We start from the raw sequence: 27231 nt of genomic DNA, 5'->3' as shown, positions 1-27231 counted from the left end.
ATCAGATGAGGTGCGTTTTTCTATCCAAGATAGCCATCAAACCACATGACTTGTGATATCATTTTTACCTGATATGCAGCAATGTGGAAGATGACCCTTGTGAAGTTTTTCTTTGATCAGATAAGCGGTTCCAGAGAAAACATTATGTAATATTTTCCTTCAATCCAATATGGCTGCCAAACAATCTGACATTAATTATTCATGAACAAACTCATGTCCCCAAGTCTTGGGGAATGGATGTGCAAAGTTTTGCCTCAATCTGTTCAGCTGTTTGAGAAGGTCGTTTAAGTTTAAATAAAATAAAAAATAATACGGCTGCTGAACCATGTGACCAACAACGCCATTATATTATTTCTTCTCCGGTGAGTTATGAAGATCACGCTCAAAAATTTTCAGACTGATTGGGTGCAGCGCTTAACGTGATACCACTTCACCGATGACATTACAAAATAATAATTATGATAATAAGAATAATAATAATAATAATAATAACAACTCACTTGCCATGTACCAAGTTTCAATTTTTTTTTTTCCATTCTGCAGTGTTGGAGATGGAGGTGCAAAGTTTTTCCAACATGGCTGCCACTTCACATGACCTCTGACATCATAATTATCATATTAAAATTCTACATGAGTAGTCGCACCTATGGTGAAAATTTGTCTCAATCCGCCAAGTGGTTGCAGAGAAAATGAAAACAGAATAAACCTGAAAATTTCCAGAATTAAAAAATGAATAAAAAAGAACAGAAGAAAAACAATAGATAACCCAGCCTGAACGGCTTGGTGCCCTAAAAATTTGGAATTTTACCGCAATTGACGCACCTTTTACACCACCATATTTAACATGTTAAATTAGTGATTCGTGCCAATTGTTTGTGTCCTTTATGATGTCCTGAAAACGAAGCTTCCTGCATGGAATGATTTTCTATTTTGTTTGATTGTGAGAAAGGCAGACAGACAAAAAAATATAAATATATATATATATATATATATATATATATATATATATATACATATACATTTTTTAAACAGCCCCGTGAGGCACTGACAGTTATTTTAAATCCCCAAATCTGAGGGATTAGGAGAGGGAGGCTGTGGCTCCCTTTCCAGGGGAGATACGGCCATGGGGAGCACAACTTAATGTTCGGGCATGGTCACGATGCCGCATGGATGGATCTGGTTGTCGATTTCTCAATGAAATACCAATATTTGGGGCAAAACCCCCCTTTCACCTCCGAAATAGGTGGATCCACATGGGGAGCACAACTCCATGAAACCTGACTGTCCTGATGCATTGTACCAAATTTGATCCATAATCGCTGAGGGAGTTGTGGAGAAGTTTTAGTAAAAATGAGGGATTTGGAGAGGGGGCCCGTGGCCACTTTCCAGGGGAGATAAAGCTTTGAACAGAACTTAAGGTTAGGGCATGGTCCTGATGCCTCGTGGCAAGTTTGGTCTAGATCTGTCTGGTGGTTTCTGAAGATTTTTGCATAAAATACCAATATTTGTGGCAAAACCCCCCTATCGTCCCCTCAATAGGGAGCACATTCAGATGGTGAGCACAACCCCATGAGATCTTGCTGTCCTGATGAATTATATTAAATTTGGTCCATAATCAGTTGGGAAGTTTGTGAGAAGACATTTTAGTCAAATGTCAATGGAAGGACAAATGGCCAGACACTGAGACCCATTCTATGAGCTTATTTCAGAGAAATAACCTAAAAATAGGTGCAATACCCCTGGGCACTCACCTGGTGTGGAATGACACAATCTACCAAGGAGGAAGACAATGTGGGACGGAATCAGCAAAATGTACCAATGAACCAATATTATAACAAACACCACCCCGCAAAAACCACCTGAGACCCCGGATTTTTTTTATCATCATGAATAAACTTTGGTACATCATGGGTCATAAAGGTTGTGGTCAGGTTTCACCAGAATTGTGTGAAAGCAAATACATATTTTGGTGTATACCCCTTTATTATTTTTTTAATGTCATGAACAAACTTTGGTACATCACGGGTGATGAAGGTTGGAGTCAAGTTCCATCGGAATTGTGTTTGTAGTTTCAGAGTAGAAGTTTCAAGTGTTTGTGGATGGGTGGACAGACGACGCACCATCCCATTAACTCCGTGGAACTATGTTCCAGGTGAGCTAAAATTACCGTACTCCTCTCTGCATATGTGCACTTGGGACGAGATTCCATACAATTTGCCAAATTCAAATTCAGAGCCAAAGTACTGCTAAACTGCAGGTTTATGTTCGATTTGTGTACTACAGTGTTCAAAATATAACATTCAATTGAAATAAAGTACTTGTAGTTCCTCAATTATAGACGGACATCTGGAGACAGACAGACCAAGTGAACAAATTGCTTAACCCCACATTTTGCTTCGCACACACACGCTGGTTAATTAGTTGTCAACATCAGTCCAAATCGCATGTATACATGAGTAACAAATGTTAAATTTTCATTTTTGAGTTCATCTTCCCTGATCAAAAGATAAAATAGAATGCGATGAACTTCCTCGTGTTCCTCTCTGCAAACATTGATACCACAGTCATGCTTATAGAGGAGATACCATTTGATAAGCAATGAATGCTGGCCACATTAAGCAGTCTGTTACACAATGAAGCCAACAAAAGCAGAAGCCACAACAACAGTTGAATATTCTCTGTGCACAAAATAATTGAGCACATAATGTGTAATGGAGGCAATGCACAAAACTGTTTATACCTTACCACTTTTCCAGGTGTCCTCAGATGTCGTTTGTTTTTTCTCAAGAGCCAGAGGCACATCTGTTGGCCACGCTGAAAACGACGAGCCAGCTTAAGGTTGGTGGAGGTAGAGCGGGCCTTGGGCTTCAAGCGAAGACGAACGCGACATGGATGCAGCAGGCTGAAGCAGTTGCTACAGAAAGAGCTCAAATATTTATTTGAACCTGTATTAAATTGGGATACAAAAGAGATTGGTTATGGGATTAAAAAAACAAACAAACAAAAAAATGGAAACAAGCCGGGAGGCGACGATGGTTCACGGGCATTATTGAACAATGCCACGAAAGGTACAATTGAGTTAGTGGAAGCTTTTGAGGAAGCCCAACTGTAAAAACCTATCTCTTCGTCAAAATTGACCAAATCAAATCGGATTTTTTTTTTATATGTTGTACTTATGGACATTACGCACAGCTTTGAGGAAATGAAATTGCAAGAAAAAGAAAAAAAAAAAAAGAGAAAAAAATAAATAAAAAGTTCAAGTGGGCGTGGCTCCACACACAAGGGGTGTGGGACGCCCCTCGTAGAAAAAAAACACAACCAGACCATGATATTTTGCATGTGTCCAAGTTTCATCAAGATTGCATGAAACATCACGGAGCTATGCTCTGGAGAGTGTCAAAAACAGACAGACAGACACAGACACAGACACAAGGAAAATAGTGGTCACTGCTGGCGCCAGTGAACCAATGGAGGTGCTTCGATATTAAGCATCACTGGATCGTACAACACTGGTATCGCAATGGTATCTCTCACGGTGAGGCTGAGTCTTTGGGCCTCTCACTCTCTCACCGCAGGCAGATCAGTGGTCTTTCTGTCTTCTTCTGTCTCACCCTACCCTGCTCTGTCTGCGATATGTCCCGACCATATTTCCGCAGGGCGCTCAAGGTCCGCAAGCAATCCCGTTCTGGTAAAACTACCAAAATCAAGAATCACTGCTCACCTTCACGCTTTCATTCCTCTTTTTTCCCACCTTTGAAATAAACTCCCACACTCTGTTCAATCCCATTCTTCCCTCCAGGTCTTCAAAACAGCTGTTCACTACCATCTCATATCTTCCCCCATCCAAAACCACAATCTTTTCTACCCCCGTTAATCCACCTCCTTCAAATTCCCTGCCTTCCTTCCTGAAAGTCCCTGTATGTTCATCTTGTATACCCCATGTTCCCCACCCCATCCCTCTCCCTTCCACAGATCTCCTAATGTCTCTGTTCCCCACAGTTTTGTCCTTCCTTCTCCCACCCCTCTTGCTGTGAGTTAGCTCTCATACAAGTCTTGACAATGCATACCAATATTTTTTTTCATAAAACACACACACGATTCAAATGCACCGTTATGTGGATAGAGTGAGATCAGCAAGTAACTCGGCACAATGTGTCTGATACACAACAATATTATATTGCTGGCAATCCAGGTTAACCCCCCCCCCCCGACCCAAGTTGTGGTGACGGACGGTCATCACCACCATCCCGGAGTGCCGATCGCTTCTTCATTATTAGGAGGCGGACGTGTTGATCCTTAGAGATTATGACGCACGCGGGAGGAATGGGGCGCAATGGCGGAGCAAAGGAGGAACTGATGGATGTACACTGGGGGGTTTATACTCGAACCCCATGACAAATACACAGACACAGACACTCAAAATAAACATGGGAATTTAATGACAACAGAAATATTTACAAGGAACAATAATCAGTATATAGTAATACGTGAGGTAAATTAATCCTAAAGTCTAAAGTCGAGGCACCACCACACAAAGACTAAAGTACAGACAAGGGGAAACAAAATCAAAGAAAATCCTTCTTTTATTCTGGCACTTAGCTTGGTCCAAAGATGGTCTTTTTGGAATGTGGCAAAAAAGCGCTTCTATTTGCACATGTAGATGTGTGCAAAATGGCACTGAGCCGCTCTCGCAGCGGGTACATTCGTCAGGCAATTTATGAGCTGTATTCAACACCGAGGCTCAGAGACCCCGTGCAGCTTAGAATGGCACCGACCCCTTCGGTGATATACACAAGTCTTTGAGGCCCATCTTACTTCCAGCCAAGAGTGGATGACCAGTGTCTTGCTTCAACATGCGAGCCAAATTGCCTCAACATGAATATGACAATTGTGCCGTCTTCTTCATGCGTCAAAGGAAAGCCAGCTGTAAAGCTCTGTTCTTTCAGCCCATCTCCTTGCTGTGTTCTCTCGACCACGTGCACCCCTCATTCCGCACTCGTGCGTTCCTCCTCTGAACTCTGTCTGCCGTCACACTGAACCCCGTTCCACCTCCGAGGGGGGGGGGAGGGGAGGCGTGGCTTGCTCGCATGAAACCCGTGAAGGCGGGGCCTCCACCTGCTCGGAAAGCTTTTGTGAAAAAAGCGCAACACAATCTTTGCTGATTTGCAATACAAAAAAAAGGGAAAAATCACAGGGGTGCAATCACACACTGGGGAACTCTGCCTTAATCCCTATCTAATTAACACTGCACCACCCTTGGTGTCGTGACACGTAACACAAACTCACAGTCTCCCCACTTGATTAAATTGAGATGTCTTCCACACCTCCACAGACCAAACAACTCCATTCAATCCCAACTTTCCTATTAAATTCCTCCATCTACCCCCACAACCACAACATCGATCCCACAGAATTTGTCACAAATCTAGAATCAGGTTTCTGTCTGAAACTTTTGTTTCTCAGTTTTTAATTCGAATAGTGAGCATGACTCAGAGCTGCCACAAACAGTTGAACACCCACTAAATGTCAGAATAATTTGTTATAAATCAATTATGTGAATGCTTACTCACACGACCAACAGCAACACTCAATGGATTTGCAGTGCATGACAAAATGACCTCAATATGGAACTGTCACACAATGAAAAATTAAAAAGTCATACATACACTCAGAAGAATCCAAAGCAGCATCACTGGCTCTTTGCCTGTACATGAAACTGCAACAGAAATGCAAGGGAGACACCAAAAGGCATTTCTACAACCTAACAAATAGACTCAGTCTTTGAGATCTCAGGCTACGTTACCACTACTCCAAATCCAAACACATAAAAATGACAATAAAAAGCTTTGATATGACTGGGGGCCCAAATTAAACAATTCGGCCAAGTGAAGCAAGGTTGAGGCTGCATTGTTGGTATGTGAAACACCCTGCAACCCAAACCTACAGAAATACTTTTTTGGAACGCTGGCTGCATTTTCCATTCAATCATCATGCAACTTTGTTTGAAAAAAAATAAAAAAAGTATCCATGGGAAGGCATCCTATGTTGAAAGTTTTGTGCCAATCGCTCAAACGGTTGTGGAGAAAATAAATTTAAAGCCAATAAAGTTGAAAAAGTGAGGGCGGAAGGAACAAAAAAAAGAAGTGAAAGCCTTGGCTGATATTCCACAACATTGTCAAGGATGGTTGTGGATGCCTCTTTCGAGTTAAAAGGGCAGTTTGGCTTGGATGTGATGGACGTTGGCACAGATAACTCCGAAAAGACAAGTCTATAAAAAGACCACAGACACTGTTTTCAACACTCATCTCTGGTCAGATCCTCGCACCCAGTGTCAGTTCACCGTATCTGTGAAATAACTGAAGCAGATGGGGAACCGTGCTGGCAGAGGCAAGACATATGTGCATTGGCTGAGCAAACCAACATCACACACCACACTTGCAGAAGTTGAAATCACTTCTTTATTTTTTAAAAACAAATGTATCAGGAAAAACCATACATTTTCCAGATATACACACATCTCACCAGACGGGGGAAGAGTCGCTCTCGCCCGCCTGCAGCGGAGATGACGCATCACATGGGCAGAACACAAATAAGCACGAGGAAAAATATGGGCGGAGCATGAATATACATTTTACATTCAAACTTGGTGACATCAAACTCCCCCCCCCCCCCCAACACCTAAAATTACCCCCCCCAATACCAAACCTGACCAACACAAGTCGACAGTTCTTTATACCACACAGGTTTAATTACAGCAAGCAAGGCGAGAAATGGCAGGAAAACAAGCAATTATAATCATACAAGAAATGGCAGGAAAGCGAGAAAAGTCAATATCAGAAATTATACTGCAGACAGTTCAAAAAAGCTGTTATAAATATTATGGCATGTATGGACCCCACCCACAAATGCAAGCAATTAAAGAAGGGTCGTACACTCCCTGGGAATTGATCCCTTTGTTAGCAGGCAAAAGGCTGAATTTGCTTAGCGCGTTTCCCAAGCGATAGTTGCAATAGGGCTCTAGTCTCATGAGTGTCAAGCATGCGCAATTAGCCAAAGGGATTACCCCAATTCAGTTTTTCCTCCAAGAGTTAGCAATAAACCAAATTTACAGTGCTGGAAAGACAGCAAGAATAGATATGCATGCGTGGCTTAGCAGATATAATAATTTAATTAAAACAAAACAGACAACAGAATACAAGACGCAGTCACAATAAACAAGCATAAAACTTGACAAGGAAGAACACCCAAAAACTCAAGAACCCCCCCACCCCCAACCCCAGACAGTCTGTCCCAATACCTTGCCAAAATAAAAATAAAAATTTAAATAATCAATTTTCCGTGAAAGGACAGGTGGTCCCATCAGACTGCCATGGGCGGCTGCAGACAGCCAACCACTTTAAGAGCATGAAATACGTCACAATAAACACAAACAAACTTGGGTAAAACAAGAAAGTTTATAAAAGCTTTTGGAGCAAATTAACAGCTCAAATGCCAGATCCATCAGAGACTCGCAAACAGCAAGTTGGCTTACAGCAGGCGACGAGACATCTCCGGGCAGCTCTGTGCAAGCGCAATCCCAGATCGTTTGTAGAACTTGAGTTGGTTGGCTAAATCAGAGTCCATTGCTGCACCTGCACAGAGAAAAGGAAAACCAATTTCTTACACAGTAAAACACCAATTTATGCACTCAGAGTACGACTACATGGTTGACTTAAATCAAAATGGGGAAGATGGTAACACGGAGGTGAAAGGGGAGAGGTGGCATGAGAGAGGCAGAGATGGACACGTACCGTCTTTATTTAAAGTTCAATCAATAACTTTATTGTTGATTTAACTGCCCACCAAGTTTAATGTGAATCCATCCACAACTTTTTGGATTATCCTGTTCACAGACAGACAGACAGGAGTGAAAACATAACCTCCATCCACCTTCAGCAGCAGAGCAAACTTGAGGAACACACAGTGCTTTCAGAAAGTATTCACACCCCTTGAATTTTGTCACATTTTGTTATTACAGCCTGAATTAAAAATGGATTATAATTAAATTTTTTGTCACCGATCTACACAAAATACACCACAATGACAAAGTCAAATGTTTTTCGAAATCTTTACAAATTTTTTGAAAATGAAATACGGACATACCTAATTTACAAGTATTCAACCCCCGAGTCAATACTTTGTAGAAGCACCATGAGCAGCGATTACAGCTTTGAGTCTTCTTGGGTGTGTCTATCAGCTTTGTACATCTGGATTTGGGGATTTTCTCCCATTCTTCCTTGAAGATTTGCTCAAGATCTGTCAAGTTGGATGGGGAATGTCGGTGAATCGCAATTTTCAAATCTCTCCACATATTCTCAATGGGATTCAAGTCTGGGCTTTGGTTGAGCCCCTCAGGGACTTTCACTTTCTTGTTCTGAAGCCATTCCAGTGTTGCTTTGGCTGTTTGCTTGGGATCATTGTTCTGTTGGAACGTAAATCTTTGCCGCAGTCAAAGGTATTTTGCACTCAAAAGCAGGTTCTTATCAAGGATTTGCCTGCAATTGGCTCCATTCATTGTTCCCTCTTTTCTTACAAGTCTCCCAGTCCCCACCGCTGAAAAGCAACCCCATAGTATGATTCTGCCACCACCATGCTTCACGGTAGGGATGGGGTTAGATAGGTCATGAGCTGTGCTTGGATTGCACCAGATGTAGCACTTTGCATTCAGGACAAAGAGTTCACTTTTCATCGCATCAGACCACAGAATCTTTTGCCTCATCTCTAAGTCTTTCACGTGCATTTTTGCAAACTCCAGGCATACTGTTGTGTGCCTTATTCTCAGGAGTGGCCTCCGTCTGACCACTCTCTCATAAAGCCGAGGTTGTGAAGTGCTGCAGAGATTGTTGCCCTTCTGGAAGGTTCTCCCATCTCAGGCAAGGAATTCGAAAGTTCTGTCAGAGTGGTCATTGGGCTCTTGGTCACTTCCCTCACCAAGGTCCTTCTTGCCCCAGTTTTGTCGGACAGCCAACTCAAGGAAGAGTCTGAGTAGTTCCATATCCTTTCCATTTCTTAATGATGGAGGTCACTGTGCTCTTGGGAACTGTCAACACTCTAGAAATTATTTTATACCCTTCACCAGATCCATGCCTCCTCACAATTATATCTCGGAGTTCTACAGACAGTTCCTTGAACTTCGTGGTGGAGTTTCGGCTTTGACAAGCACAGTCAACTGGAGGATCTTGTGCAGAAAAGGTGTGTTTCTTTCTAAATCATGGTCATTCATTTGAACTGGCCAGTTTATACACTGGTGTTGGCTTCGTCGTTAGGGTGGCTGGCTTGGGATGTTACGGTCCCAAGTTCAAAACCCGTTGGAAAATGAATTAACACCAGGTGGGGTTGACTCAGCCTGTCATCCTTCTGAGGTCAGCGAAATGAGTACCAGTGTACTGGTATAATGGTTGTATCAGCACTGTCACATGCCTGCAACAGCAGTGTGGTCATCTTCATCCTGATGAAGCAGCACTTACATGGAAGGAATAAAAGGAGGGTGAACTCCAATCAAGTTGGAGACAGCTCAAGGATGATCAAAGGAAATTGGATGCACCCATAATCTATTAGGAGAGTCACAACAAAGGGGTTGAATACTCATTGATGCAAGACAATTCAGTTTATTATTCTTCATTAATTTGTAAAAATTGAAGAAGAAAAAAAGAAACAACTTCTTGACATTTTGGGGTATTCTCCGCAAGGATGTTTCCAGATGTAGATCAGTGAACAAAACAACAACAACAAAAATCTCAGTTGAATCCATTTCATATTCAGGCTGCAACACAACAAAATGTGAAAAAGGCAAGGGGTGTGACAACTTTCTGAAGGCATTGTATCTCTCAATCTCTCTCCACACCTCTCCAGTGAGTGAGTGCATCCACACACTTTAAAACATTCTTTGCACCACATAAACCACAAATCAAACCACCCCACATGTGAAAAGCCTGCATTTCACCACCAAAAAGGCATCGAAAGGGCAAAGAATGAATGATTGCCGAGCCTGCAGCCCGAATCAGTTGCCAAGCTTTGAGGTGATCAATGAACAGACCAGATCACACAAGACCGTCCAATGGGGAGACAGATGGATCATACAGAATCCGGCCGTGGTGGATGGCAAATTGATGCTATAAAAGCACAAAGCGGAGTTCAAAATGGTACGCGTCTGGGAACGGGAAGGTTGAGCAGGCTGGTGGATGGAGAGCGGGCTGGTGTCTGCAGCACCAGCACAGAACTGGTGGACCTATTCTGAGCGAGCAGGTGGAACACTTTATGGTATATATATATATATATATATATATATATATATATATATATATATATATATATATATATATATATATATATATATATATATATATATATATATATATATATACATATATATATATATATATATATATACATATATATATATACATATATACATACATATATATATACATATAGATATATACATATACATATATATATATATATACATATATATATATATACATATATACATATATACATATATATATATATATACATATATATATATATATATATATATATACACATATATATATATATATATATATATATATACATATATATATATATATATATATATATATATATATATACATATATATATATACATATATATATATATATATATATATATATATATATATATACATATATATATATATATATATACATATACATATATATACATATACATATATATATATATATACATATATATATATATATATACATACATATATATATACATATACATATATATATATATACATATATATATATATATACACATATATATATACACACATATATATATACATATATATATATATACACACATATATATATACACACATATATATATACATATATATATATATACACACATATATATACATATATATATATATACACACATATATATATACATATATATATATATACATATATATATATATACATATATATATATATACATATATATATATATATATATATATATATATATATATATATATATATATATATATATATATATATATATATATATATATATATATATATATATCTGGAGCAAACCTGGAGCACGCACTTCTGGGGCCAATCAGTGGTCATGTTGGAATACCCTTACCTCGCTAGAACGAGAAAGCTCCAGGAAAAGCTGAGAGTGTGACAAGTGGTGGACTTTATCAGGTTCCGTTGACAGATTGATTACCTCCACCACTGAAGGTGAAGGTTATGTTTTCACCCCTGTCTGTTTGTGTCTGTCTGTGCACAGGATATCTCAAAAAGTTGTGGACAGATTTGGGTGAAACCTGGTGGATACGATGGGGGTGTGATGAGGAATAATTGATTTAATTTTGGTGACTATCTGAATCCAGATCCGGATACGAGAATTATTTAACTTTCGGAGTGATTCTTCACCATTGAGAGATCAGGCCAAAAACTATATATACATGATATTTCAAAAATGTGTTGGGCCAGATATGTTCTCATGGATCAGGCATTGCATGGTGGAGGTATGTGCTCTTCCAAGTGCCCCTCAAGTTTACATTTGTTTCCACATTTCCTCCTTTGGTTGTTTTCCTTCAGAACTTTGTAATGAAGCAACGAACGTGACTAACAAAACTCAGAGTTTGATTTTAATAAGTCATAAGTGTCAAGTTGAGTTGGTTTCAGTGTCTCACCATAATGGAATGAAAGTAGGGGGGGACAGGGGTTTAAACTACAAATTGATAATTAATCGTCCAGAAGCAATTACCGCTTTGTCCTTTTTTAAGTGACATAAAAACAACAAAAACACACACACACACACACACACACACACACACACACACACACACACACACACACACACACACACACACACACACACACACACACACACACACACACATACACACAATAAATGAAACAGAAGTTGAATCGGTGACTCATCAGGCAAATCCTATGGAGTTGAAACTTCACCGCAAAGAGCCAAACAATAATAAAGACATCGTGAAACATTTTAAAACCTCAAGTAATAAAACATAAATTTCCCCTGCATGTGAAAAGTGATGCTTTTGGTCACTTTCAACTTGTGGGAATGCCTGATTAGAGCCAAAAGCACAGCACAACACCATCTTTTGCACTAAAACCAATGCAGCTCACAAGCCTCGAGGGATATTCCAAGATGGCGGGTCGCTGGTGCAACTCGCCATCCATTAATTACTGTAGGTGTTTCGCTCCAGTTATGTTTATGTGTATATATATATATATATATATATATATATATATATATATATATATATACATACACATACCGATTGGCAAGACAGAGGGACCGAGCTGGCAAGGATGTGCTGCAGGTTAGGGTGATAAAGGACGCAAATATATATATATATATATATATATATATATATATATATATATATATATATATATATATATATATATATATATATATATATATACATATTGACGGTTCTCGGAACCGTATGCATACAACATAGTTATCCTGAATCAGTTATGCCATTAATATACGTGCGGATAGATCCCTACCTTTTGTCCAGTGGGACAGCAGGGGGTGCGTTGCGATGGGCTATTAATTTGGATTAATAAATCATTTTTTCCCCTTTATATTTTATTCCCTCCTTTTTCTGAGGTAAATTCATCTCGCTTGCTACCCTCGTTTCACTGGCCACAGCGTACCACACTCTACCCGCTGTATCCGGAGTCTCGTTTACTGAGGCAAAATCCCGACGTTCGCCTTCCCAAACCCAGACACGTGCGGCGTGGGCGGGCCAAACTAGCTTCTGGCTGAAACCCCGCACAAAAAGGTGGACCACATGAAGGCCCGGTCCAATCGAGATGCTCGGATTGGACGATGACATCGGTTTCGCCATGGCTCCTCCCCGAGCTCCGTGATCTATAAAGTAAGGAGCAATCCTCAGAGTAGGGCGAAGTTGGGGTGGATGGAAAGGAAGAAGTCGGTCAGAGTTGTTGGATGCGAAGTTATTGAGTTGAATGGGAAGGTTGTCGTTGGATGGGAAAGTTGTTGTTATTGTGGGAGGCCATTGGAAGGAGAAGTGCGAAAGGGAATTGAAGGAGTTGTTGGGAAGGTGTTCTGGCCGCTTGGCTCTGCTTGCGTCTCACCTCGACAGCCAGCCTTATGGTCCCCACCGACACGACCTTGACCAAACCTCTCGTCTGGTCCTGGGGCATTCCATGTCAAGTGTACACACCCTCCCGACACTTGTACCTCATTTTCTCCCCATATGTTGGTACTCGTACGAGTAAGAGTTTTTCCTGGTATATTATCCTGTCAAATAAAACATTGGTTGGCAAAAAATCTTGACTATAATATGCTCGGAAAAACTGTTACTCATACTCGTATCGCTTCCAGTTCCTGCATGTGCATGTGGAAAATTTATGTACCATATACTGATATGGAGTATTGGAAATCTTGTGTTCAAATATTGTGCTATGTATTGTGGCGTATTGCGTGTCCAGCACCCGAGTTCCTGAACAATAAAACCATCATCACACTTGAACCCATTGAGATCCCATTTTCATTTATGCTGAGGTGTTGGAGTCTATGAAGGGGTATTCTCACACAAAAATCAGGACCATCGGTTTGGCTGGGGAGCGGGGGAGCAGGGGCCCAAGGTCAAAGGGTGCCCCTCACTATAACTTTTTGAATTACTGTTTTGGAGTGATTTTACTTTACGCTATTTGAAAGATCTCGCTTTTACAAGCATTTTGATACCAAGATCAGCCAAATCGGACCACGACAACCTGTGGTGTGGCCTATGGAAGATTGTGGGGCAGCTGGGGGCGCCCAAATTTGGGGGGGCTCCTAAAATGGACCCCAATGGCCCACAGGTCTAAAAGTTGGTATTTTGAGTTTTTTCACCCAAGTGAATAAATGACCAACATATGGGGAGAAAATGAGGTATTAGTGTCGGGAGGGTGTGTACACGTGACATGGAATGCCCCTCCTGCTACTGCTCAACTCTCACCATTTTGGACTCCGCTCTCCTCCACTCAAGCTCCTGCTGCAGACACGATTACCACACGTGCGACTGCGGAGCGACTGCAGAGCTTTTGTCGGGTGCCGCACCACGGAGCATCCCTTCCCCTGAAATGCTCAGGTACCAAAAACAGACCTCAACTCCCTCCCTCCCTGGCTGCAAAAGTCCTTTGCCTTTCATTTGGTTTATTTTGTCCAAGTGTGTCTGAGTGTGTTGGCGCCTGTCCGTGAGAAAAGCCTGCACAAGATCTTCATTGTTGATTGTTATTGCTTTTATTAATCTCACGTCAAGTCTGCACTGTATCTGCTTTTGTAAGTTGCTTGTACAATTGTTGCAGCCCACACCTCTCATATTTCCCTGCATTACATCCCCAGTAAACCTTGTTGTGCCACATGCTTTTCCTCGATAATTGTAAATAAATAATAATTGTAGAAATGTTCCCAGCTCACCTTTGTCTTTTCCTCCATTGGTCCAGTATGGTTTGGAACAAAGTTTAGCCGGGTCTTTATTCCCAACAATCCGTTCCTTCTAGCTGGTACGTCCTTGGCAGCGCTGCTCGGCTTCATCCGATCCGGAAAAGTGATCCGTAGTTGGTAGAGTGATCCAGTTCGGACAAGGAGTACTGAGGACGTGGTTCCTCGGTGGTTAATTAGGTAACCTGATTCAAGACAGGAGGACCCGAGGTCATGCTGTTGAGTTATTGACGTCCAGGGTCGGTTCAGCGACCCGCCGCGACACGCAATTATCCATGAGACACGGCCGACAATTCCAGGGAGTCTGGTGGGAATCGACGTAGCTTTCCCCCCACCTCGTGGTCTTCTCACCCGACCCCACAACAATCACACACACAAACAAACAAACAAACAAACAAACACACAAACACACACACACCTCAGTGAGGTGAGGTAAACAAGCACGAAGCAAGCGAGGCCCCATACCAGGCAGACGGATCAGTCCAGCGAAGAGTTCCCAGATGCGGCAGCCAGACACACTGACTTACACAACCTCTTACTGTCCCTATTCTACTTCGTTCCCTTTGGAAGCACGAGCATCAATGCAAAGCGCCAACTGTTTTCAGAACTTGCTGACTGTCGCACCCAACACCAAACGCATCCATTCTCTACATCTCTCAGGACATGTCACATTTCACCATCTTTTTCCTATTCTCACCCCCTTCCTCATCTTTTCTTTGGATCTATGTGAGCCCATCGGCTTGCGTACGGTGAGCAAGAGGCCAACAACACACCTCGCATTCTTCTCTCCTCCCTCATTTCCCGGTATGACTATGGCATCCGTTTGTGTTTGTTGAGAAGCGAGTAATTAAGAGTGGGATTATGCAATAGGGGAAGAATTTATCTGTTGTGACACTGCCTTGTTCATACCGTGCTCTTGTTAAATAATTACAAACCTTTTCCAAACTGTCCGGTTATCAGTTCTCTTAGTTAAGCATAACGTGTAGCAAAAGGAAGCTCGTTCCGACATGGGAAGCCATTAGCCGGTGTGTCTACCCAAGTTAATGCTCGACCATATTTGATCAGGGAGGCACGTCAGGAAGCACAGTCCTTATCTGGGGGGATCAATTTGCCAGGAAGGTAAAGCGGGATTGGACGCTGGACCTTTACCAAACCAAGTGTCTCAGACGACGTTTGTGGTTGCATAGCAACCCGTCATGCGGCAGAATTATCTGCGGTTCGTTCAGCTTCAAGATCATCGGCAGGGAAGTGAATCCGAGCACTCCCCTTGCGATTCCTACCGGAGGCGAATTGGTAACAATATTTATTTCCCTCACAAGAAAATAAACACAGGAGGCCATTGGTCCCATTCTCTCTCTTTATCCAGAGAGTGCAGCCTGTGGCTGCTGGTTGCATCATTGGTTGGGATGCGGCTATGCCGCTGATGCAGTGTCCCCCTTTCCAGTACACTGGTGCTCATTTTGCCGACCTCGGAAGGATGACAGGCTGAGTCAACCTCCTGGTGTATTTCAATTCAGCGGCCAACGGGGCTTGAACTCAGGACCCGAGGATCCCAGGCCGCCACCCGAACCACAAAGCCAACACCAGGCTTATTGGTCCCATTAAGCCTATGCAATGGTTCCCAACCTCTGGTTGTTTCTCTGTGCTCTATAATTTTTTTTTATGCTGAGCATCAAGCAAGGCAGCAGCACAACAAATTGTTCGTGTTTGATACGACTCGGCTGGGGCTCGAACCCCAACCTACCAAACTCAGAGTGGGTGCTCCAACCATCACCTTTGCTTTGTGGAGTATAGCAAGTCAGTTTTACAGTCGTGAACCCACCAATTAATACCGTTAATTAGCATCACGATAAATCACCAACACCTCTTCGTTCTTCTTATTTAAAAAAAAATCACCTTCACATGCAATCGCACAATTTACTAATCAAACACCTTTTCCCTTTCTTTTGCTTTAGTTTCTCTCATAAAAATTGACTTCCCTTACTCCACAGGTCTAAATCATTGGGTTTAGACATTGACCAAGACAAATCATGGGTTTAACAAAGGCAATGGAGTACAGTACCATCACTGGTGTCATCAATAAAATCTGGCGTTGATCAAGACAACAACAAACGAAAGGTGAACAATCACTTGGACGGCAACGCTAAATAAAAATAAATAAATAAAAACCACAAATACCCTCAAACCAGTCGAAGGACACTTCTACTCCACGAGTCCGAGAGATCCTCTATCAGCACATTTTCAGGGTGAAAATTCGTTGGTTATTCACAAACATTTCAGACCCAGATTGGCCACAAACAGAAAGTTGGTTCCAAAATGTACGAAATATACATTTTGTGGTTTAAAAAATAAAAAAGAAGAGAGCAAAACCTTTCAAAGAATAATCGTAAAATGTTACCTTGTTTCACTTCACAAGCAAAACGAGTCTCCTCAATGACTCTGCTTTTATACTTCCGGTTGTTGTTGTTACTTGAATATTTCCGGTTGTTGTGACCTGAGTATTCCCGGTTGTTGTTGTTGTTATTTGTATATTAAGGTTGTTGTAGTTATTGTTATTTGCATATTCCCGGTTGTTGTTGTTATTTGAATTTTCCCAGTTGTTGATGTTGTTTGAATGATTTCAGTTGTTGTTTTGCTTGAGAAAAGAGAAAAGACGGTTCACAACTCAAATGAAGCCGATATTGTTGAGCGATGACGAATAAAATAACCTGAAAAGCACAAAACAAAAAATCCAAATGCGCTGGATGAGCGAAGGAACCAACTCTCTCAATTAAAGGGACGAGCAGCAGTTTTGCAACAAAGGGTGTCGCGGTTTTTATTTAGAGAGAAATCTCAAAGCGCTTTACATAGAAAAACAAGGACAAATGTGTCCAAGAGCCGCGTCCTCAAGGTTTTGTCTTCACCAGAAGAAGAAGAAGAAAAGAAGAAGAAGAAGCATCAGAAGAGGCAGAACAACAACAACAACAACAACGACGACGACGACGACGACGACGACGACAACAACAACAACAACAACAACAACAACAACAACAACAACAACAACAACAACAACAACAACAACAACAACAACAACAACAACAACAACAACAACAACAACAACAACAACAACGCGGAGCTCTCTTGGAGCCAGCGTTCAAAACGCGACGCGGCGATAAAACAACAGTTAAAACATGGGATTCGAAGACTATTTAAGTCCAAGTTCCCTTTTACAAGAAGCTTCAACGCAGGAGGCCATTCGGTCCATCAAATGCCATACAATGGTTACCAACCTATGGTTTTGTCCATGCAATCTCATTTCAAAATCATTTCACTGAACCCGGACTGGACTCGTGAACAAGTTTGTGAATTCCATGTGGGGAGCACGAGCCCTCTGTTTTTCCACGATGGAATATACATGCCCAGTTAATGGGGAACGATATATCCCACGTCAGGGAAGCTAAACCCAGTGCTGAACTCGAGCTGTCAAACATCAACACCAGAAGATGATAAATGTGTTTCTGGGACGCCCATTCAAATGAATGGTTGGGAAGGGAAAAACTTTCTGACTCAAGCTCCAAAAGCCCAAAATAAGAGACTGATTTTCTCCCCACGTATTCCCTTCCCTCCCATACAAGCAAATGTAAAATTGAGACTATGAAAGATTGAGAATTTCTGATTTAAGCACTTCTTCCCCCCAATATAATCACAGTCCTTTAAGATTTTCATTCCACTCAAACAGCAAACCAACGAATGTGTTCATGTTCTAATTTCGGGAATAACTTAATTTTCTTATAACATTCTTCATTTCCATCGAGTATATTCACTTTATCTCTTCAAGCACGAAATAAAGGGAAGTTCACTATCCCTCCTTTGGTTCCGTAAAATGGGAAAGTACCGTTAAGAGCACAGTCGTGCTGTGAAAATGAGGAAGTATTCTGTGCCGATGTCACTCATGGTTATATCTTCAATCATCAGAACACTAACAGAACCAAGTTCAGCAAAAAGCAACCAAAAACAGCTTTTAAACATAAGTTTTCTCAAAATCATTCAAAGCAAGCTGATTCATTTTCGTGTTAAAATGAGTCAGTCAGGAGTCAGCCAAGCTGCCTTGACCAAACCAAGCCAAAAATATTCCGAAGTCATTTCCTATGTAGGACACACCCTGAAAACCTCATTGTTGTGTAATCTCCCATTATGTCATCAAAAGGAGGCTATTTATTGCTTCGTATGCTCGGGCTTCGTATTTATTGCTCAGGCTTTGTATGTTTTGTTTAGAGAATGGATTGTGCAGATAATTCCTCTGACCTTGCGGATCAATCGTTTTCACAAGATGACTGGTGAGATCCTTAACCCAATTCATTATTTGTTGTTTTATACAGAATTAAATCACGATACAACCAATAATTATTGTGCGTCTTTTTCTAACACGTTGTCCCCAATAAGAACATTGTTAATAGGAATCGTTAATCTTCTGGAGGAATCTGACATGACACTCTATCTTCTGGAGGTAAATGTTATATCTATTATTTTATTAATAGCATAATATAATCATCTTTATATGCCCGAATTGTTCTTCACTCTTTGTTTTGAACAGAATATGTTGATCGAGTTTCAAAACCAAAACAAACCATCAGACTGCTGCGAAAGAAGATTTTGTTCAATGTTTTCACTTTTGTTTAATTATAAATACTTTCCTTATAATTATCTGATTTTGAATTACAAGAAAAGAATAAAGGACATGTAAAAGGGGGGGCGGGAAGATGAGCTCCGCCAATAAACCACCACCCCTCCCCTCATTCCTCTCCCCTCTCCTCCCCATGTGTGTGTGGGGAAGGGTGGGGGTGGGATGAGGGGAGTGGTGGATCAAAGGTGGGGGTGCACAGGGGGTGGGGATTGGGTGGGTGGAGCTTGTGTGGGTGGGGCTTGTGTGGTTGGGGCTTATGTGGTTGGGGCTTATGTGGGTGGGGCTTGTGTGGATGTGGCTTGTGTGGGTGGAGCATTTTTTTTAATTCAATAAACATGTGTGTGGGAACTAATAAACTAATAACAAATTATGTGGATATGATGGATGTGGATGTGGCTTATGTGGGTGGGGTTTGCGTGGATGTGGCTTTTGTGAGTGGGGCTTGTGTGGATGTGGCTTATGTGGGTGGGGCTTGTGTAGATGTGGCTTGTGTTGGTGGAGTCAAAAAGGGGCGGAGTCAAAAACATTCCATTTATATTTGTCTTTTGTAATTCCTGTGAATAAAATGAACCTAAAATCTCTTCCCCCTTTAAATCACATAATTTTTAAGTCCAAGGAACTCTACCGATGACATCAACAATATAAAAATTTAATTTGTCCATCACTTGGTATAACCTTTTTCAAAATAAAATTTCTACCTGTATATTCTTACCATATCACCAACTTTGAAGTTAGGCTTTCTGACATTAATCTCTTTTTCATATTTTAATTTTGTAAATGTTTCTGATGGCTTTGTTTTCGTTGAGGTATGAATCGTGTCGTACTTATCTCCAATGTCCTGAATTAAAGACAACCATTGTTGAGAACTGAGTTGAGTGAATTTTTTATATCGTCTCTCTTTTAAAGTGCGATTAAAATGCTCAATAACAACCGCTTTTCCTTCATTAAAGGTGCTGCATAATGTAATGTTATTTTTAAGAAAAGTCATAAATGCTTTGTTGTAGAAATCTGTACCCTCATCAGTCCACAATTTTTTAGGTTTTCTCTTGCTTTTATTGAATATTATCTGTTGGAAAGCTAAAATAAGAGAACAACATGTTTTGTTTTTCAAAGGAACAACCCACGCATATCTATTCCTCAAATCAATAACGGTTAAAGCATACTTGTATCCCTATCATAATTGAGTTCAATTAAATCAGTGGACCAGATATAATCAATTTCCTTGGAATAAACCTTCCTTCTATGAAACTTCGTGATTATTGGTTTATGTAATTCATCAGCTAATTGCTCTTCAATCTGAATGACATCATTAGAACCTATAAGTTTTTTTGAATTTCCAAGCCCAAGTTTCAATTTAGCACTGATCATCTTCTTCATGATGAACCTATCAACTTTTTCTCTCAATGTTGGATTTTGTATCAGAAACAAATGATACAACATGTCTCTATCGGCTTCATGTTTTTCTTCCAACGTTGTGCTATTTCCATAATCAATATCGTGCCTCATGCACACTTCAACAACCCTATTGATAGGTTTGCTCCACGGTTTAGGATTGCCACAGTAAAACTATGACCTGATTTTGTATCCTTTTGATATATTATTTTCCTTTGACGATATCCAGGGTCTGTGTTTGTTCCCGTTGCCATATCAGGAATAAAACCTTTAACAGCTCCCTTTCCCGTTGTATCACGTCATGAATATAGTGTAAATTTCATCATTTCAGGTAAAGCAGAGACATAATCAACCGCTTCAACTTCTTGTGTTCCAATACACAAACGAACAATATCAAACATTTTCCAAAAGAAATCATTTACGAGTGTAGCGTTTGTGGTATTCGCAGCCTCAGTGAATTTAAATTTACACAACAAGAAACGTTCGGCTAGATTCAAATAAGTTTGTTGATTCTTTATTTCAAAACTTTTTGTTCCATTTGTATTCCAGTCTGTTCCAGTTCTGACATTGACCTTGAAGTAGTCTTCTTTTTCAGTGGAGTTTGAGATGACAATGGTATCATTCAAATCATAGATACTATCAATTGCTTCCATACTTGTATTTATTTTGGGAAAAAGATGTTAAAACTTTTGAAACCCTAACCCAAATATTTGAATTATTTTCTGTCGTTCTTGGGGAGACAACTTTTGCCTTTCTTAATTTCTTTTATTGCTTGCAATTCATGAGATTCCTTTTGGGCATCTTTTGTACTCTTTATAGCACCCGCTACATTTCCCACAGCAGAAGCAGTTGAACCAATTCGGTCTTTATGTTTAAGAATAGTTGAACCTATACCTATTAGAGTATCAATTATCCCATCTCCTTTTTTATAAAATTGATGTCCTACACCCCTTTGTCTCTTAGTTTTATAGTATCCTCCACCAAGATACATAACTTCACCCTTGTAGTTTGGGAAAGGAACATCCCATCCCCTGTAACAATTTTATATTTTCGCCAAACGTGTTTCCTCACAATAACCATCGTATTTATTTATTGGAAAACTTCACGTTGGTGAATTCTGATGGATATAATTTCTGCATTAAAAGAAATCATGCGATTAACTTGGTCGGTTATCCTAAACTTTACTCTGTATATGGATTTTCCTGAGAAAGGTAGATAAACCAGATTTTTGGGTTCCATATTGAATTTATAACCAATTATTTGACATTTACGATTGACAGTCTTTGTATTGACATTTATTAATTATTTTCATGTTCATCAACAAGTCAAAAATGGCTGATGCTTCATTAAAACAATTGTAATTTCCAGCATTCTTACAATCTAACAGGAATAACAGTCCATTAACTAATTGTGATTTTTTCAATTGGAAGAAAACGAACACCTGAACCAAGCCAACTAAAAGCCTGAATAATGTGTTTCTCCTTCTCATTCTTCCTACTTTTACCAGATAGACTAACCCTATAATTAAGAGAGTCCAGCAGATCAACATATACTCTATCATCCTTATTTTTCATATCCAATGGTTTATCAAAATACTTTGATTCATCCCTCACTGTTGAAACTTGGTTTCCATCCATTGTGAGAAGAAACATTAATCTCAGATGAGTTTAACAGGAGGTTGAGCAGAACTCAAGAAACTTAATTCATCATTAAATATCAATCCCTTTTCTTGAACAAGATGAAATATTGCTGGTTGTTCTGTTGGAATAAGTGCTGCTTTGGTTTTTGAATCCACTGAATATTCATTGTTTTGAAGAGCCTTCAGAATATAATCAGGGGGTTGATTCATCTCTTCCAGTTGTTGAAATAATCCATCATCATATTCTAATTCTCCTACATGCTCAAATTCTTCCTCCGTCATTTGACTGAAATCTTTTAACATTTGAAGTTTTTTGGTATATTCTATTGTGGGAACTGTGGAAGCATCTATAATTTTTTATTGGGAAGTTTTTTAAAGTGGTTTAAAAAATTTATCTTGTTTTCTTTCAAATGCTTCTTCACCCATAAGTTTCTGCCTGCATTTCTTCTTTATGTCTTACTGTTGTTTTACAACTTTTGAAACCAACTCTTGATGCTCCTTAAATCTTCTTGCTCTTTCTTTCGCATCCATTTATTTATTGGAAAATATCATTCGCTGAATTATAAAGGTCAACAGGGAAATTTTCCTTTTCTTCATCATTAAAGTAGATGTGTTGAAATAAATCCTTTTCTTTAAATATTTCATCATATTCTTTATTAACATTAATACGAGTTGTAATTTCTTCTTCACTAATATTTGTATCATCGCTTTTCATACATTTGCGTTGAGTTTCTTCATCAACATCAAAACCGAATGATAAAATCTTAACCCCACTTAGATGTTTAATAATTTGTCTCATTCCTTCTGGATTAGTTTCTAATATCCAAAGACCACCAGATTTTAGTTTCTTTAACTCACTCTTACAATGTGAATATTTTGTTGTACCAAGAGAAACCTCCTCAAGTATTTGACCTTCATTCCTCAATCGCATATGTTCCTCTTCTGAAATATAGTAATAATCTTCACCTTCTACTTCTCCAGGTCTTATTGTTCTAGTTGTTGTTGATACAATACAAACTACATGGTCTTTTTAAGTATACAGACATAGATGTTGAGATAAAGTGAGTGTTTGTCCTAATATCGGGAGTAGTTTCATCACCCTCTCTTAACATATTCAATTTTACTCCCATATAAAACTTTTCATTTCACTTCATGTTTTTTAAAGCAAATTTACAATATTTTCATTTGTACTATACAAGAACCTTAATTTATGAAAGTTTTTTCCAGAACCAGATTTACCCACAAGATTTATAATAATAGTTGTCATTTATATATGTAATTGTTTATAAAATAAAAAATATATCTTTTATTATCTCATCTTTTTTCACAACAATATATTTATATTTTTCAGTCATGTGCTTCATTTCATCCCCAAATTCCTTTTTACTGCATAATGTCGAACAATTATCTCTCCAAAAATTGTTTATATCTATTGAATTTTACTTGAATAAAATAAAAGTATCAACATTGTTTCTTATTGAGCGACGAGGGAGTTGAAATTATGATTGACTAAGATAAATACAATTACAAGAATAATGTCTCCCTCTTGTGTAGTAGCTATCCATTACCGTTTGGTTTCTCTCATTAACAAATCAACAAAGATAATGAGGTTCTTTTTTGATTTATTCAAATCTTGGGGAGAAGGTATATCATCCGTATTATCACTTAGAATACAAGCTATCGGCTTTGAATTCTTTTTATATCTCTGTGTATCACAAAATAGTTGTATTATATCTTCAATATTGTCATCATTTCGTTTGTTTTGAAGTTTAAATAAACCGATTATATCTTCTTTTTGAAGACCAGCATTAAAACCTTGTGAGAGTAGTTTATACTCAGGTTGAAAACTCGACTTTGTGAAAATTATTAAATTATCATAATCTAAAAAGTTGGGAGAAAGGAGCATCTTAAAAAGTAAGCAGTTTTTCCACATCCTCTTGAGCCAACTATGAGACATCTTAATGAATTTGGAAGATTTTTATGGCTGTTAAATTTTATCTTATTTTCCCAAATGGGGAAAAAAAAATCATTCATTTATATATTTGGAAAACAAAGCCTGGTGTTGGCTTAGTGGTTAGGGTGGTGGCTTGGGATCCCAGGGTCCTGAGTTCAAGCCCCGTTGGCTGCTGAATTAACACCAGGGGGTTGACTCAGCCTGTCATCCTTCCGAGGTCGTCGAAATGAGTACCAGTGTACTGGTCCCGGTGTATGCCCCGGTTAGAATAGGTGTACCATATCCCTGTGTGTCGTATGAGGCGACCAGGGTTGGCGTCAGGAAGGGCATCTGGCCATAAAACATTGCCTCAAGAAAAAGCCCAACCCCTGCACAGCAGGGAAAAATGGCTGCAAAAACGGTCATATATATTTGGAAAACAGGTTATTTAATTTTTTATTGGCTTTTTTAGAAACAATATGTTTTTTCTGAAGTTCAGGTTTAATTTCATGATAATCCATTATTTTATTCATACAATATCTTGTGTTGATATTTCCCTGAAAATGACAATCGTTCATAACATAAATCATCAATCCACGAAACATGGTCGTCATTTGTTCAGTCTCTTCTCTTTTAAGGAAAGGTGTATGATCACCCTCATACTTTACATTCATTTCTCGAATCAATCTTGTAAAGTAATTCATTTTTGGTGTAAATCTCAAAGAATTATATTCCTTTTTATATTTTTTATTAACATTAATTAGAAGGTAATCACAGAACATAAATTTTTTTATAGGCTTTTCACTCCAAGTTTCATCCCCGTCTTTCACACGGAGAATCAGGAAATTCAAGAGGCTCAAAATCTAGTAAACTTGATATTTATAAAGTAAAACTTTACTTCAAAAAAAAATTCATCTTCGGTTTCATCTTTGGTACTTTCAATGGTGTTTTCACAATCATCGATAAAACTACTTTCATAACTATCATTTGTGTTCAAACTCTCGGTATCATAACTGTCTTCTGTTCCAACAGAGATACTATCATCACTCTCATAATCTTCAAAATCTTCAGTTGAATAATGAGTCATATTTAATTAGTAGAAAAAAACATTACCATCTATATCTGTATACTTTTTTTCTTCAACAGATTCAACGACTACATTTTTTATATTAAAGGTTATTTTAAAATGGTTGTAAACTACTATTGAATGAAATGTCATTTCACCTGATATATTACCATCCTTTATGTCATCAGGATTTACATCTTTCGGGTTGTTGAAAAAAATACAAATTTCTCCTTGCATATCAGAGATGGTCTTATCTTTTCTTTTTAAAGCTTCATCCATGAGGTTTTTCTTTTTGATACTTTTTCTTGTTTCATTGCTTTTTCTAGTTTTGAATATATTGCCATAAGGAGAGGAGAAACTTTTGTTGAAGCAACTTTAATTGATGTTCTTCCAGATACACAAAAAGCCCTTCCACTGAAGGAAATTGAAGAAGTCATATTATTCACCATAATTATTTTTTATCCAATAGTTGTTATATTTATCTTTATTCAATTATACATCCTCGATATATTTCTCAGTATCTTTTACAAATGAAGTGGTTGATTGAAACTTGTGTTTTGTGTCTTGATAGATTGTATTTATTAAGTGAAAAAAGTTGGAGGATAAAATGGTTTTCAGCACAGATTCACCTCTAAATTAAACAGAATTTTCATCAAGAAAATTTTATTTTAAGCAAAGTTTTGTAATATAAATATGGTGAATACAACATACTGCGATGATTGTAATCATGAATATAAATGTTATAAAAAAACACCTTTAAACCAACAAACACACATTCAATCTTTTCAAACAAATATCTCCACTTGACCAAGAAACAAAACATTGTGAAAGATGTGATAATGATATTCTTGAAAAAAATTATAATAAACACCTTCATTCACGCAAACACAAGAACAATGAAGAAAGGGAAGGTGCCACTGAATTCTCCATTGAAAACAGTGATGGGGCATTTAAATGACATATAAAAATAAGATTGTTTCGCATTCAAGACCCTGGACCATCTTCAATCATGGAAGCTGTTGATATGGTAAAACAAAGTATTGAAACTATAATTAAAAACACATTAAGTGAAATGAAAACTTTTATGTTTTATATGGGAGTAAAACTGAATATGGTAAGAGAAGGTGATGAAACTACTCCCGATACGAGGACAAACCCTCTCTTTATCTCATCATTTCAAGATTTTGTAAGATGTGATGTTTACGATGAACTCCAGAGACAAGAACAAGATGTTGATAACACTGTAGTAGGTCGTGGATTTGCCATTACAAAAATAATCTTTTTAGATTTACACATCTTAAAATAAGATCCTCTTCAAGCTTCTTCTTATATTGATTTACCAAAAGAGATAAAACTTAAGAAAGTGGTTGTTAATATTCAAAACAAAGATAATAAATGTTTTCTATGGTCTGTTCTTGCTCACTTACCTCCTCCACAATGAAAACCTGAAAGGGTTGAACATTATAAGAAGTACGAGAATACATTAAATGTTAATGATTTAAAGATTCCAATGTCATTGAGAGATTTTCCTAAATTTGAGAAAATGAATAATCTCGCTATTAATGTATATGGACTAACAGAAACAAACAAAGTTCAGATATTAAAAATTTCAAACAACTATAAAAATGATGAAACACACATTGACCTTCTCCACTTTACTTCAAAGGAAAAATCACATTATGCTTTCATCAAAAATGTATCAAGTTTAACCAAATCACAACTATACAAGATAAAATGTAAACCCTATCCTTGTAAAAGATGTCTCGACTCCTTTCACACAAAAGAACGATTAAATCAACATTCAAAATATTGTCGTAATCATAAATCAACCGTAATCAATTTACCAAAAGCAGGTTCAAACATATCATTCAAAGATTTTAACAAATCTATAAAATATCCGTTTGTGATATATGCTGATTTTGAAAGTATCCTTGAAAAGACAGATACTGTTTCTCCAAATCTAAATAAATCATACACAAATAAATATCAAAGACAT

General features: G+C 38.6%; 2 protein-coding genes across 3 annotated transcripts in view; both read right to left on the bottom strand.

The window, feature by feature from the left end:
- RMP24 (ribonuclease MRP subunit p24) overlaps window positions 1–16769 on the bottom strand; it is a 47688-nt gene extending 30919 nt beyond the window's left edge. The window contains exons 1-4 of the mRNA XM_085892494.1: window positions 16721–16769; window positions 7532–7631; window positions 5667–5716; window positions 2746–2945 (exon numbers count right to left, since the gene is read on the bottom strand). Of these exons, the coding sequence (XP_085748620.1) occupies window positions 2746–2945; window positions 5667–5716; window positions 7532–7623 (342 nt within the window). The 5' untranslated portion in view covers window positions 7624–7631; window positions 16721–16769. The remainder of the gene's footprint in view (window positions 1–2745; window positions 2946–5666; window positions 5717–7531; window positions 7632–16720) is intronic.
- LOC147021988 (uncharacterized) overlaps window positions 1–27231 on the bottom strand; it is a 159149-nt gene that overhangs the window by 91078 nt on the left and 40840 nt on the right. The window lies entirely within an intron of this gene.

This window comes from Eptatretus burgeri, chromosome 8 (genome assembly GCF_056783735.1).
Source record: "Eptatretus burgeri isolate ZD-2024b chromosome 8, Ebu_testis_v1, whole genome shotgun sequence".
Lineage (NCBI taxonomy): Eukaryota > Metazoa > Chordata > Myxini > Myxiniformes > Myxinidae > Eptatretus > Eptatretus burgeri.
Note: the sequence above shows the minus strand (reverse complement) of the source record. Positions and strands in the feature narration are given on the sequence as shown.